At 49.5% G+C, this 15,893-nt stretch overlaps 1 protein-coding gene across 1 annotated transcript in view; it reads right to left on the bottom strand.

Moving 5' to 3' along the window:
* Window positions 1-4,841, bottom strand: part of ALOX15 (arachidonate 15-lipoxygenase) — a 10,815-nt gene extending 5,974 nt beyond the window's left edge. The window contains 8 exon segments of the mRNA XM_017860209.1: window positions 345-532; window positions 1,496-1,656; window positions 1,856-1,959; window positions 2,125-2,247; window positions 2,326-2,407; window positions 2,677-2,711; window positions 2,713-2,759; window positions 4,699-4,841. Of these exon segments, the coding sequence (XP_017715698.1) occupies window positions 345-532; window positions 1,496-1,656; window positions 1,856-1,959; window positions 2,125-2,247; window positions 2,326-2,407; window positions 2,677-2,711; window positions 2,713-2,759; window positions 4,699-4,833 (875 nt within the window). The 5' untranslated portion in view covers window positions 4,834-4,841.
* Between the last annotated feature and the right edge of the window lie 11,052 nt (window positions 4,842-15,893).

The following is a 15,893-nucleotide window of genomic DNA, read 5'->3' as shown; positions in this document are numbered from 1 at the left end:
GTCCAACAGTCCCCTAGGAGTCTCCTGACTCCTCTACCTCAGCCTCTGCCCACTCTGTCTTGCCACTGAGGACTGGTCCTTTCTCTCCCTCCTGCTTGTCTGAGACCTGGCCCTCCTCCAAGGCTCATGACATCCCACCTCCCCTGATCCCTCCTGGGCTGTCTCTGTCCTCAGGGACTTCCTCAGTCCCGGAGCTTCTGCAGACTGGCCCCAAGTGTCTCTGTAGCTACGCTGCAAGGCCTTCGAATCAGAGACTTGGTGCATTTTCTCCTTGGGTTTCTCCTGGTGCCTTAGCCCAGCGCCTTTGCAGATGGTGCTCAGTGAATTTCGATAAGGGGCTGAGCTAAGAAGGCTGGAGACTGGGAGCAGAAATCCTGAGTCCTCCCACCTGGATGACCATGGGCAGGAGTTTCCCATCAGGCTGCAGTTTCAGCATGACCAGAGGGGCAGCCAGGTGCTGCTGGCTACAGAGAATGACGTTGGCCTTGATCCCATCCAGCAGAGAGAAGTCAGCTTCAAACAGTGTGCCTCCCTGGGTGGGAGAAGAGGTCAAGGACTGCTATCAACATAAAGCATCTTCTTCCTACTCTGGTTCCTCCAAGGGGGAAGAGAGAGAGAGGAGCTAACTTGTCTCCATCACCTACTTTGTTCCAGGTAATGGATCATGTGCTTATTGCCTCATATCATTGTTTTTTGTTTTTGAGCCAGGGTATAACTCTGTTGCCCAGGCTGGAGTGCAGTGGCAGGATCACCACGGCTCACTGCAGCCTTGACTTCCTTAGGCCCAGGTGATCCTCCCACCTCAGCCTCCCAAATGGCTGGGACTACAGGTGTATGCCACTACACCAAAAATTACAGATGTTAATTTTTGTGCTTTTGTAGAGATAGGGTTTCTCCATGTTGCCTAGGCTGGCCTCCAACTTCTGGGCTCAGGTGATCCTCCTGCAGACTCCCGAAGTGCTGGGATTACAGGTGTGAGCCACTGAGCTCAGCCTTATAACACTTAGTTGAATGAGCCTTGATTTTACAGAAGAGGAAACAGATAATCAGAGAGGCTGGATGCTTTGCCTGAGATCACACAGCTTACAAATAGCAGAACCAGGATTCACATCCAAGCCTATCTGCCCTGTAATCCCATGAATTTCCTCTCTGTTGTTCCATGTCGCCTCCTGATTAACAGCCACAGCACTCTGACCCTGATTCTCTTACTCTGCACACTCCCTAAATCCCTAGCAGCAAGGGCCAGTTATGTTTCTTCATTGGACCCTGTTTCTATCAACCATTCCACCTTGCACGCCCTCCCTCCGCAGCTACTCTCGTGTGGGAAGGAGGCCGAGGAGTTGAGCTTCTCCAGGATCCCTCAGGACCTCTCCTGCAGAATCCCTCCTTGCTGGCTGGCAGCAAGCCAGGCCCACAGTGGGTCCCGCAGCAGCATCATTGACGCTAGCCCACCGCACTGCACTGTTGAGCCTCCTTGGGGCTCTGATGTCCCTACCTTTAGCTCCTTCTCCAACTGGGCCTGCAGTTCCTCCATGCCTGGAGGAAAAACGAGGTGGGCAGGAAGGTGAACAGAGCGTCTCAGCACCATGGGGTTGGCGCCATTAAGAAACTGGTACCCAAATAAGGCATCTTCCTTCCAGGAGTCCCGCACGCACTCCGGGGAAGGCAATTGTTTAGCAAGTTGTGGGATCTGAGCTCTTGGTCCTTCCAACCCCACCAACCATGCCCCCTTGACTCCAGCCTACCAGAAGGACCCAATCTCTGGTCTCCACACCCTGCTTCTTTCAGTTCCCCTGGGTTGGGTGGGATCTGTAGGTAAGGGTCCTGGGAGACATATCGGGGAGGGGGAACTGACCTGCCAGCTTGCTCTGGCCACACCAGAAAATCCGGTTGAAGTCATCCAGATCCTTCCAGCAAGTCAAAACATTTAAAGAGTCTTTGATAGCAAGGTCGGCCAGCCTTCAGGGCAGGATGGGGCAAAGGGTTTGAGCATCATTCTGAGACTCCAACATGGCAACCACAGGCACCGATCTGGGGCCAGTCCAGTGCACTGCAGCCCATAAGCCCCTTGACTTCCACTAGACCAGCACACCTCCCTCTCACCCAGCCTGCCTTTGCTCTCACCCCTTGGCCAGCGAAACCTCAAAGTCAACTCTCTTGTCTTCCAGAAATCGCTCATCCACAGGGAGGTCACTTAGTTTCGTCCCAGCCACACTCAGAATTAACCCATCCTTCCAGTTTCCCCACCTGTGGGGCAGGAAGGAAATCAGGCGTGGGTGCTGGAAGCATCAGCAGCTCAGGTGGGGCCAGGGGAGAAGGTCTCACCGGTACAGCTTCCTTCTCTCTTCCAGCTCCTCTTCCCGGTGTTTCTGGAACAGGCCCTGAGGGTCATCGCCCACAGTGCGGCCTAGAAGGACAGGGGAGGGCTTGGCCAGTGACTTTTTCTGAGAGCCTCTTCTCGCCCCCTGCCGGGAGAGCCCTCATCAGTCTTCTGTGTGCCCCTCCCCCAGGCTCCAGCCACTCTGTGCCAGCCTGCAGCCACCGCCCCTTCGACACCCAAAGACCCCGGTCCAGGTTCCGCACCTCCCATCCTGCGCTCTCGTTCTCCACACGCGCATCCCCCAGCTTCTCTCGCCACCCCAGAGCCTCCTTGACACCCCCAGCCCCGCGGCTCACCAGTGCCTCGGGCAGGACTCAGGACGCCGTCGCCTCACCCAGCGGGTAACAAGGAACCTGACCTCGGTCCCCGGCTCCGGGGCCTGCACGGAGATCCAGCTGCAGACCAGGCGTCCGTCCTGAAGGAGGGGCCGGTTTGCGCAGTTTCACAAACAGCAGCGGCCCCAGGTACTCCGGTACTCCACCTTGATTTTCTGGTCTCCTGCGGGCGACAGAAGAGGGCTCAGCCCCGGCCGGGGACGGCCGGGAGGGCACCGCGGCTGAGCCCTGCTCCTTCAGCGCCCACGCCCTTCCGTTGGAGGCTCTGAGAGGAGGAGACGTATCAGAGTGAGGGGACTGAGCCAGAGAGGAGAGAGGGACAGGGCCGAGCAGCCGGCCCCAGGACTCCGTTCTGAGGGGACGGGGACGGCAGTTGGGAAGGGCCGCTCCTGCTTTCACTTTCCCTCCGTTGCGTTTGACTGTGCCAAGGCCAACTGGGCTGGGCCGCGCCGCGCCCTGGACGAGCGCGCTGTGAAGCCGGGACGCCGCTGGTGGCAATTTCCCGCTGTGCGACCACCCCGCTGCCCCAGCCCGCCCAAGCTGAGGGACCTGCAGGGGCCCACTGGGCCTGGGGACAACCTTCCCGGGAGACCTGGAGGCTGAGGAGCTCAGCCAGGGAGAGGTGAGAGAAAGGAAGGCGGGGAAAGGGCGCGCCGGCAGAGAGAGCAGCGGGGATGGGAGGGCGCGCAGCATCTTGGAGCTGGACTCAGAAAGCCCAGGTGTGGAGTCCGGCAGGTCTGGAGGCTCTCAAAGGTGGTCGCCAGTGCTTTGGATTTGGTCCGAAACAAGCGGGAGCCATTCGAATGTTGTTAAGCAGGGGGAGTGAATTCAGGGAGAAATTCATTTCTGGCTCAGAAGGACTTGGAAGGTCTGCAGCAGAGGCGGCGAGGCCGCTGGGGTTTTGAAATGGCTTTTAAAAATAGAGAAAGCCGGGAGACCGACGAATGGCTCCGTGGACCAGTTTCCAGACACCAGAGCTGTGCGCATGAGGGGCGCCCAGGAGCTATCATCTTAATTCCAAGGAGATGGAGTATGCGGAAACATTTATTGGAGCGTTTACTGGTGGGTCACCAACTGCCCACCATAGGCAGGAAAAAGGGAGGAGTAGCCCGCCTTTCCACCTTCCCGTTGCCCCGTCCCCTCACCATGGACGTCGCGGACGCAACCCGCCGTGCGCATTTTCTCTCTTCCGGCTCCCTTCGCCAGCGACGACGGGAGATGCTCAGGGTCTAAAACTGACTGCGCCGGATCTCTTGTTTAAGAGGAGGTGAAGCGAGGCAGGAGGCCGGGTGACACCGGGGGAGGCAGGAGGAGCAGTAGGCTGGGAGGTGGAAGAGAGGGGAGGCCTCGTTCGGGCATGTTCCTTGACCGTTCCATGAGGACAACATCCGGATCTGGGGATCTGGAGAGCCCCAAATCCAGTGATGGGCAATTTGGGGTTTCGCGGAAGGAAAAAAAAAATAACAGGTAGAACAGGTAGAACACCAAGTATAGATATGGACATTGAGATTATGACTGGAGGTTGGGTCGGGAAATCGAGAGCGTTCTCCTGCTTACTCCCATCCCTCCCTCTCATCACCACCCCACCCCAGGTGATAAAGCCCGAAAGCGTCAGAGATCCAACAGCGCTAGCGGTGAAACATGTTTTTTTTAAGATAGAGAAAGTGGGAGGACCGACGGGCGCTCCGGTGACCGCTGAGTTTCCAGACAAGGGAGCTCTGTGCAGTGAGGGGCGCACACGAGCATCTCCTCAATTCCAAGGAGATCGGGTAGCGGCAACATTTATGGAGAGCTTACTGGGTGCCACCAACTGCCCTAAAGCCCCCCATTCCTGCGGCCTCCGTGCGCTGTCTTTGAGCCCAGTGCGCGCGCCCTCGGCAAAGAGAATCGGCCAGAGGCCGACGGGGGCGCGTGGCCTCCCGGGTATTTGACTGACTCGGAGCCAGGCGCGCAGCCCACCCCGCCCGGCTCTGGGGAGTTCACCTTGCCCCGTGTGGGCCACAGTCGCTTCCCGAGCGCCGCCTCCCCATGCTGGCCGACCAGCCACAGCTGCACCTGGTTCTTGGAACCCGCATGGAACGAGGCCCCCGTGGACACGCGGATGCGGTAGAGACCCATCTTGCTCAAAGACGTTTCGCTCCTTGTGGTGGGGAAGAAGGGTGGACGAGCTAAATAACCCAGCCTGAGACCCCGCCCTCTCCTAGGTCGCTTGGGGTCGGAATGTGGGTGGCAGGTCTCCAACCAACTCCGCCTACCGCTGGGGCCCCCAGCTCCAAGGAGCAGAGCTTCAAAGGGCAGAATTCAGCCCCAGTCCAAAAGGCGGTGTCCTGGCGAGAGTAGGGAGTGGAAACCACTATCTTGACGGGTGGGAGAAGAAAAGGATTTGAACCGAAAACATGCAGGAAGAGGGAATCAACGCCTGGTACAGCAGGCAGGCGAGGTGGGGGTAGGAGTTATGCACTTGTGTACCACGGACTTTGGGCCAAGCCTGGATGACTGGGAAGCCAACCTCCATCTAAATACATGCGTGCACACGCGCGCACACACACACGCACAGACTCACGCAGACATGCATGCACACACATGCATGCACACGCACACACACACGCACACATGCACACACACGCACAGACACGCACACAGGCACACACGTACACACACACGCACACACGCATGGAAATACACGCACAGACACAGACGCACAGACATACGCACACACACGCACACATGCATACAAGCAAGGGCACACACACATGCACGCACACACAGACGCCTCACAAGTTGGATTGCAGGAGAGGGTGAAGTGGGCGAGGAGACCCAGTTTGCGGTGGCATTTGAGGAAGGTACATTCAGGCCAAGGAGTTCATTCGACCAACTTTGCACACTTGCCTTCTCTGTGCCAGCCACTGGGACTCATTCCTTTTGAGCGTAAAAGCCTCTACCTCCCTGTTGCCTGCAGAATAAAAGTCCAAATAAATGTTTCTGGCATTCAGTGCCCTTGCTAACCTGACCAGCCCTCCTCACCTCTCAGCCCACTGCACCCTGGCATCTCCTGTTCTGGAGCCATGTGTTTCCCAGAACCTCCCCCCTGCTGTTCTCTCAAAGAACTCACTTCTGGGTTAGTCTGTTCATGCTTCTATAAACCCTAATTCGTCTCCAATTTCTCTTTGGTCTGGAGCCATCTATTCCCTGGAACTCCCCGCCCCCGCACTGCTGTTCTGGCAAAGAACTTGCTCCTGGATTAATCTATTCATCTATTCATGCTTCTAAACCTAGTTAATCTCCAGTTTCTCAGGAAAGTCTTGCCCGGTACTTTCATCCCCCACCACTCCACCAGAGCGAATTAGCTTTCCTTCCTTTTTTTTTTTTTTTTTTTTTTTTTTTTTTTTTTTTTTTTTGAGATGGAGTCTCACTCTGTCACCCTGGAATGCAGGCTGGAGTGCAGTGGCGCCATATTGCCTCACTGCAACCTCCATCTCCTGGGTTCAAGCAATTCTCTGCCTCAGCTTTCCAAGTAGCTGGGATTGCAGTCACCCGCCATCACACCCAGCTAATTTTTGTATTTTTAGTAGAGATGGCGTTTCTCCATGTTGGCCAGGCTGGTCTTGAACTCCCGACCTCGTGATCCACCCGCCGCAGTCTCCCAAAGTGCTGGAATTACAGGCATGAGGCACCGCGCCAGGCTCCACGCCAGGTTCAGCTTTTCCTTTCTAACACTTTACTCCTTGTGCACACTTCTATTGTTGCACACTTTATACTGCAGTATGAGCTTTTGTTTGTATGTCTGTATCCCCCACTAATATGAGCCCGTCCTAGGCAAGGACTACACACCCAGCAGGACTCCCACTTTTATTTCCCCTGGAGACAGCACAGTGTCAGGGCTTGTGGGTGTCAACAAGTGTTTTTCTGAAACACACTGAGCTGAAAAATTCATTATAAATGAATCCTTCCCTTGAGGGAGACAAAGGGAAACAAATAGCTATCAGACAATGTAAACAAAAGAGGAATAGTAACATAAGCTCCATGGCATAGATTTCAGTCAGTCTGGTAACACAAATGAAGTCCACGAAAAGATGTCTGTGATGCATATTTTCTGGTTTGCTTGTTTTTTGGTTTTGGGTTGTTGTTGTTGTTGTATTTAATGAGATGGAGTCTTGCTCTGTTGCCCAGGCTAGAGTACAGCGGTGTGATCTCGGCTCACTGCAACCTCTGCCTCCCAGGTTCGAGTGATTCTCCTGCCTCAGCCTCCGGAGTAGCTGGGATTACAGGCACCCACGGCCACGCCTAGCTACTTTCGGTATTTTCAGTCGAGATGGGGTTTCACCATGTTGGCCAGGCTGGTCTTGGACTCCTGACCTCAAGTGATCCACTTGTCTTGGCCTCCCAAAGTGTTGGGACTACAGCTGTGAGCCACCACGCCCCACCCTGCTTAATTGTTTAGTGGGAAGTACATTCACCTGATTCAAAATTCAAAAGGTACAAAGTGGTATTCACTAGTTTCTCCCTCCTCTCGGCCCCAAGCCACTCAGTTGCTCCATTCCCAGCAATCACTGTTACCAGTCTCTTCTGTGCACTAATATTACAGAGCAAATACACACCTATCCTTTCTTTTTCCTGCACATCATAGCACACCTTATTCTGCATCTCGTTTCTCCACAGTGCAACAGGAGGTCATTCCATATCCGTGCACAAAGAGCTTCCTTGTTCTTTGCTGAAGCTGCTATTTGCTGTAACATAATAAATTCTACTAGTCTCTTACAGTGGACACAGATTGTTAGTAATCTTTTGTAACTATGAAAAAGTGCTGAAAGAAATAATCCTTGTATATACAGCATTTCTCGTATGAAAGTATATCTGTAGAACAAAACCCTGGAGATAGAATTTCTGGACCAAAAGCATATCAAATTTTGGCAGAAACTGCTCAATTGCCCTCCATAGAAAGTTGTACTGATTTACACCCCCGCAGTGGACTATGTCTGAGAATGCCCCTTCTTCCTCACTCTTGTCAATGGTGTGTTAATAACCACGATTACCCTAGCCAATCGGACAGGTGAAAAATGGTATCCTAGTTTTAATTTTAATTTGCATATCCCTTATTATGAGTAAAGTTGAGCATCTTTCTATACTGTAGGAGCTATTTGTATTTCGTTTTGTGTGAATTGGCTGTTCCATTTTTCTATTGGATTTTGGGCTCTTTCTTTCTTTCTCTTTCTTTCTCTCTCTCTCTCTCTTTCTTTCTTTCTTTCTTGAGACAGGGTCTCACCATGTCACTGGAGTGCAGTGGTGCCATCACAGCTCACTGAAACCTCTAACTCCTGGGTTCAAATGATCCTCCTACCTAGTTTCCCAAGTAACTGGGACTACAAGTGTATGCCACCATACCCAGCTAATTTTGTTCATGTTTAGTAGAGATGGGGTCTTGCTATGTTGCATAAGCTGGTCTCAAACTCCTCATCTCAAGCAATCCTCCTACCTCAGCCTCCCAAAGCACTGAAATTACAGGCATGAGCCACCACATCCTGCCTTGGTCTTTTTCTTATTGATTTGTAAGGACTATTTATATAATAGGAGTATTCACTGTCTTTCAGTTCTATTACTACTAAGAGGGGCTCAGTAACAACAAGGTCCTTTTTACCAACATCAGCTCCTTAGAGCCTGGATTTTGGTCTATAATATAATTATCCACTAAAAGAAACCTGGATCCTTGGAGGGTAGCTGATTTTGTGTTTTGGGCGGGTAAAACACATGACAAGCCTGTGGGACATACTGACGTTGCTAAAAAGTAAGGGTACTGAGGTAGCAGAATCTTACTACAAAAAGTATACAGCTCTTTGAGAAAAACAACCACCTTTGGAGCCCCAACCATGAAGCAATCTGCTGAGAAGCCCAAGTCTATAGCCTTGGTTGATCTGAGGATTGAGAATATTAGACCATTTGGGTGGAAATAGGATCTGATAAGATTTCAGGAACACAAGGAAACATCAAAAGAAATTTTTTAGAAAATAACAAAGTATCATATACCTAGGGAAAAACACAAACAAGTAAAAACCAGTGAAGTAATAAATCCAGGATGCTGGTAATTTAAAACAGATTTAAGAATAATTACAGTAAGTCTTGTAATCACTGCATGTGTGTTTACTTTGTGTAAAGTTTAAAGTGTATTCACAAGAGGCCAGGTGCAGTTGTTCACACCTGTAATCCCAGCACTTTGGGAGGCTCAGTCGGGCTGGTCACCTGAGGTCAGGAGTTCCAGACTAGCCTGGCCAACGTGGTGAAACCCTGTATCTACCAAAAATACAAAAATTAGCCAAGTGTAGTGGCACGTACCTGTAATCCCAGCTACTCAGGAGGCTGAGGAAGGAGAATCGCTTGAATCTGGGAGGCAGAGGTTGCAAGGAGCCGAGATCACGCCACTGCGCTCCAGCCTGGGCAACAGAGTGAGACTTCATTTCAAAAATAAATAAATAAATAACTGTATTCAAAAGAATCCTCATGGTGAATTTGTAATTACAGTTTAAATTGTTGAAGGAAATTTAATGAAATTTGCAATCAATCTTTGAATATTAAAGAAAACACATTTCTAAATTTTGTTTATAGGTATATTTTTAATAAATTGAGCATTAAAAAAAATGAATATTTGTGGGGTGTTCTCTCCATGGACTAAACTATCCTCAAACATTAAACACTCTTTCAGCAATGAGCATAAACTCTGTCAAAAATAAATATAGGTAAATATTTGAAAAAAAGTATGAGCATAGCCGGGCACGATGGTTCACGCCTGTAATCCCAGTACTTTGGGAGGCCGAGGCGGGCGGATCACGAGGTCAGGAGATCGAGACCATCCTGGCTAACAGGGTGAAACCCCGTCTCTACTAAAAATACAAAAAATCAGCCGGGCGTGGTGGCGAGCACCTATAGTCCGTTACTCAGGAGGCTGAGGCAGGAGAATGGCGTGAACCTGGGAGGTGGAGCTTGCAGTGAGCCGAGATCATGACACTGCACTCCAGCCTGGGCGACAGAGCGAGACTCTGTCTCAAAAAAAAAAAAAAAGTATGAGCATAAACTCTGTCAACAATAAGTATAGGTAAATACTTGAAAAAAGTATTTGCAACGATTATCTCTAGGGAGTGAAGAGAAAGTATGGAAGGAATTTTTGTGTTTTATACACTTTGGAATGTTGCTAATTTTTTTTAAGAAGCATGAGTTAATTTCAAAAATTGTATTTTGAATAAAATACAAGGCTATGAATGCTGTTATTGAAACATTAACTATAATCAAGTGTGGTTATAGAGGAAGCCCCAAGACCCAAGTGCAACTTTTTTTTTTTATTATTTGAGATGGAGTCTTGCTCCGTCACCCAGGCTGGAGTGCAGTGGCACAATCTTGGCTCACTGCAACCTCCGCCTCCCGGGTTCAAGCAATTCTCCTGCCTCAGTCTCTCGAGTAGCTGATATTACAGGCACCTGCCACCACACCTGGCTAATTTTTGTATTTTTAGTAGAGACGGGGTTTCGCCACGTTGGCCAGGCTGGTCTCAAACTCCTGGCCTCATGTGATAAGCCCGCCTCAGCCTCCCAAAGTGCTGGGATTACAGGCGTGAGCCACCGTGCCCGACCAAAAGTTTTTTTTTTTATAAGTGAAATTCAGAAAAATCAGAATGTGGTGGGTAAAATTCATCTTCCATAGAAATGGCACACACCCAATAATTTTCTTGCAGATTAGAAGTGTGATTGAAGAGTTGGGAAGACCTCCAAAAGTAATTCACGGTAACTTGTGGGCAGACTGAGCGAGGTTAGATTATGATGCAGTTGTGACTGGAGAGGAAGACCCAGGCCTCTTCTTCCCATCTTGAGTAGGGATATCTGTGGTGGTTAGCCTATGCCTGTTCCAACATTGTATGTTGGGGGTGGGGTCGGATGACTTTCTCTGTAGTTTACAGGTCTTCAGAAGAAGAGGAGACTAGGCACAGTGGCTCATGCCTGTACTCCCAGCCCTTTGGGAGGCCAAAGTGGGAGAATCACCTGAGTTCAGGAGTTCGAGACCAGCCTGACCAACATGGTGAAACCTCATCTCTACTAAAAATACAAAAAATAGCTGGGCGTGGTGGTGGACACCTGTAATCCCAGCTATTCAGGAGGCTGAGGCAGGAGAATGGCTTGAACCTGAGAGGCCAAGGTTGCAGTGACCCGAGATTGTGCCACTGCACTCCAGCGTCGGAAACAGAGTGAAACTTCTTTAAGAAAGAAAAAAGAAGAAGATGATGACTAATTGTACTCAGGACGTATACTTAAGGTGATACAGTTGAGAAATCTAATCTACACATGGATCTGATTTAGATGATGAAATGCTAGACTTCGAGCTGATGCTATAATGGGATTAGACTTTGGGGTAGCTTGAGAGAGGGTGAGTGTATTTTGCATGTGGAAGGAATGTAAATCACCGGAGGTCAGAGGGCACGCTGGTGGCGGCCATTCTTTAAAATGTCCTCCAGTGATTCCTACCTCCTGATATGCATGCCTTTGTGTAGTCTCCTACATTGTATCTGGGTTGGTCTGCAACGCCAATGCAGTATGAAATGATGTGTGTGACTTCCATAGCTAGGTCCTAAAAGACATTGGAGTTTTCCTTCTCCTCCCTCCCCACTCTCCCTCTTTCTTGTTCTGCTTTCTCTGGGAGAAATTAACTACTATGTCATGAGGTCACTCGAGAAACTCTATGGAGAGGTCCACAGGGCAAGGAACTGAGCCCTTCTGCTACGAGCCAGTGAGGAACTGAGCCCTCCAACTAACAGTCACGTGGGAGAGCCATCTTGGAAACAGATCCTCCTGCCCCGGTTAAGACTTCAGATGACTACAGCCAACCTCTTGACTGAAACCTCGTAAGTCTGTTGAACTAGAACTAACTGCCTCCCAAAACTGTGTAAGGAAATGGGTGTTTGTTTTGTTTTGTTTTGTTTTTGAGACAGGGTCTTGCTCTGTCACTCTGGCTGGACTGCAGTGGTGCAGTCACAGCTCACTGCAGCCTCCACCTCCCAGGCTCAAGTGATCTTCCCACCTCAGCCTCCCAAGTAGCTGGGACCACAGGCATGTGCCATCACACCACTGAGTTTTGAGGTCGTTGTAAAGCAGAAATAGATAACTAATATGGTCTGCATGCTTGTTTTCTGAATCCTCCAACTCCCAAGCTTATGTAAAGCCAAAAAATATTCAATGAACTGACCACTTTCAAAATTAGTTCACTCACCTCTTCCTCCTTTATTTTTTTTGTGGTTTTTGCTTTTTGTGGTTTTGTTTGTTTGTTTTGTTTTGTTTTTGACCTGGAGTCTCGATCTGTCACCCAGGCTGGAGTGCAGTGGCGCAATTTCGGCTCACTGCAACCTCCACTTCCCAGGTTCCAGCGATTCTCCTGCCTCAGTCTCCCATGTAGCTCGGACAACAGGCGCTTGCCACTAGGCCTGGCTAACTTTTTATATTTTTAGTAGAGACGGGGTTTCACTGTGTTGCCCAGGCTGGTGTCAAACTCCTGAGCTCAGGCAATCGGCCCGCCTCGACCTCCCAAAGTGCTGAGATTACACGCGTGAGCCACTGCGCCTGGCTCTTCTTCCTTTATTAATACCAGCTACTACTTTTGTCCATCTAACTGGCTACAGAGTGAAATTTCAAGTATTGAAACATTAGAAGACTTTGCAAAGTCCATAGAAGTACTGTTAGAAAACTGATCAGCCGGGCGCGGTGGCTCAAGCCTGTAATCCCCAGCACTTTGGGAGGCCGAGACGGGCGGATCACGAGGTCAGGAGATCGAGACCATCCTGGCTAACACGGTGAAACCCCGTCTCTACTAAAATACAAAAAACTAGCCGGGCGAGGTGGCGGGCGCCTGTAGTCCCAGCTACTCGGGAGGCTGAGGCAGGAGAATGGCGTGAACCCGGGAGGCGGAGCTTGCAGTGAGCTGAGATCTGGCCACTGCACTCCAGTCTGGGTGACAGAGCGAGACTCCGTCTCAAAAAAAAATAAAAAAAAAGAAAGAAAACTGATCAGTCAGCAAAGCAGCTGACAAATAACGTTGATGTTGAAAGAAGAGCCATCCACCTCCGATGAGCTGAGCAGGGCTTCAGGAGAGAGACAGTCAATAGGTGACACATTGGCTGCAAAGGGACAGCCTTGGACAACGAACAAAGCTTTTCTATGCAGGTGATATCCACTGGTCACTTATGTGTGCCCCTCTCTGTCCCCATGTGGCTCCAGGACACTGACATCAGATGATATTTCCAAGATAAGCGCAGAGAGCACCCTGGATGTAGACTTTGCTTCTCTGTGGGTCTCCTAATGCCTGGGTTTTGAAACTCAAAATCCAAAACTGAGTTCAAGTGCAGTAAGCCCCAGCTGAGATTATGAAAGGACCAAGATCATAAAAATACATGTGTCAACTGGGTGCAGTGGCTCATACCTAGAATCCCAGCACTTTGGGAGTCTGAAGCGAGAGGATCACTTGAGCTCAGGAGACCAGCCTGGGCAACATCGTGAGATTCTGTCTCTACAAAAATAAAAATAGGCTGGGTGCGGTGACTCACGCCTGTAATCCCAACACTCTGGGAAGCCAAGGCAGGTGGATAACCTGAGGTTGGGAGTTTGAGACCAGCCTGGCCAACATAATGAAACTCGGTCTCTACTAAAAATACAAAAATTAGCTGAGCGTGGTAGTGGGCAACTGTAGTCCTAGCTACTCGGGAGGCTAAGGCATGAGAATCGCTTGAACCCAGGAGGCGGAGGTTCCAGTGATCCAAGATGGCAGCCACCACACTCCAGCCTAGGTAACACAGTGAGACTCCATCTCAAAAAATAAAAACAAAAATAAAAAATATCAGCTCGGCATGATGGTGTTCGCCTGTAATCCCAGCTGTGTGGGAGGCTGAGGTGCAAGGATCACTTCAGCCCAGGAGTTCGAGGCTGCCGTGAGCTATGATTGTGCCTGTGCACTCCAGCCTGGACAACAGAGTGAGACCCTGTCTCTAAAAAAACAAAATCAAAAAAATATGTTAATATTGTACTTTACAAGTATTATGTTGTCAAAGCGGTGTTGAGAATGTCAAATATTGTTTGTCAGCCAGGTGCAGTGGCTCACACCTGGAATCCCAACGCTTTGGGAGGCTGAGGCAAGTGGATCACCTGATCAGGTCAGGAGTTCGAGACCAGCCTGGCCAACATGGTGAAACCCTGTCTCCACTAAAAATAAAAAAAATTAGCCAGATATGGTGGCAGGCACCTGTAATCCCAGCTACTCGGGAGGCTGAGGCAGGAGAATCACTTAAACCTTGGAAACGGAGGTTGCAGTGAGCTGAGATCACGCCATTGCACTCCAGCCTGAGCAACAAGAGCAAAACTCCGTCTCAAGAAAAAAAAAAAAAGTATTGCTTCTCACAGTCCTAGAAGAAAGGTAGCAGGATATAGGAGGGAAAAGACATTGTTGAATACTTTATGCTGCATGGTGGGGTTCCTCCAATAGATTTCGGGAACTTCCATACAATTTATAAAATGCTTGATGTAATGTGAAGTGATTTGGAATGAAGTAACTGAATTTTGTATCTAAATTTCCACAAGGGCCATCCAGAGACATCATATTGGGGTCTGGGATTAGAAGCAAAAGATATACTAAGTCCATAAGTCTGAATCTTCCACAGAAATTTGGAGGAACCCTTTAGATTTCTTCAGGCCATTAAAATGTGAGGGGTGGATAAGGAAATTTCTCCTAGAATGAAGGGGACAGGGATGTCCCTAATTGACCATTATGCTATCTTTAGGTCCCATCCAGGATAGTTTGAGATAAGGTGGTGTAGCCAGCTATGTGTTGGTCCTGAGCCAGAAGTGTACTCCCACTACTGCCAAACTTCGGATAATTGTTGCAAGGATATTAATATGAATTCCACACACGGCTCTATGGGCCTAGGAAATCCACTTCAAAGACAAAGGGAAGTTGTGTAACTACACTGAAATCAGCCTTCCAGCCTTCCAGGAATGAATGGATGCACAATCTCAAATTGAGTGTTTAGACATTCCATAAGCTGCACACACATCATTCCATGAATGTCATGGGGCCACTGAGCCTGAGGTGTTCCCTGGTGAAATCACTGGTGGCAGAAGACCTCAATAGCTGGTGTTTACCAGGCTCTACAAACATCTCATTTTGTAAGACGTTAGAATCTCAGGAAGTGTATGTGATGTGTGTGAAATTAATCAACCTCCACTCCATTCCTTCGGCTGAGGTAAGATTCCCTGGAGGCTGATTTAGGTGCACAAAGGCACGCTCTGAAACCTCTGGTTAAAATCACCTGCTACCAGAAACTGGAGATATTGACATTCTCAGGGGGTAGACAGGACTGGGACTGAACAAAAGGATTTGGAATTGTGGTCAGAACATGTCACTGAAGGCCTGACGTAGTGAGTCATGCCTGTAATCCCAACACTTTGGGAGGCCAAGGCAGGCAGATCACCTGAGGTCAGGAGTTTGAGACCAGCCTGGTCAATCTGGTGAAACCTCATCTCTACTAAAAATACAAAAATTAGCCAGTCACGATGGTGCGTGCCTGTGATCCCAGCTACTTGGGAGGCTGAGGCAGGAGAATGGCTTGAACCTGGAAAGCGGAGCCTGCAGCAAGCCGAGATTGCGCCAGCGCACTCCAGCCTGGGCGACAAAGCAAGACTCTGTCTCAACACAAAACAAATAAACAAAGAAAAAGAACATGTCACTGAAGTGTAGGCCTGAAGGAACGAAGCAAACGACTAGTGGAATTTTTTTCTGTCCAGCATTAAAAATTAAAATTGACTTCCAAGCTGTCAATGCCTTCAACTCTGCCGCTGCCCAGCACTTCTCAAAAAGATACAGGGTTTGGCCATCAGACTTCAGATAAACATACTCCCACAGGCAGGAGGAAAAACCACTCTGTCCATTTGTGTTAAGGCCAGAGGAGCCTTAGAGGAACAAAAGCACCAGATAATATGGAATGCAGTTTGGAAAACAAGGATCAGTTAGAGGAAGATAGTAATTTATAGAGTAGCTTCATTGGGAAAATTCAGACTTCGAAATAACCTGAAGATCTTCCTGAATTCATGCAAGAGAGGGAGAGGGTATCTTCTACCTTAGAAAATAAAATAACAGAGTTAGTCCTGAAAGAACCACCTCAG

The sequence above is a fragment of the Rhinopithecus bieti genome, unplaced genomic scaffold (genome assembly GCF_001698545.2).
Source record: "Rhinopithecus bieti isolate Rb0 unplaced genomic scaffold, ASM169854v2 scaffold_54263, whole genome shotgun sequence".
Lineage (NCBI taxonomy): Eukaryota > Metazoa > Chordata > Mammalia > Primates > Cercopithecidae > Rhinopithecus > Rhinopithecus bieti.
This window is presented reverse-complemented; position numbering and strand designations above follow the sequence as displayed.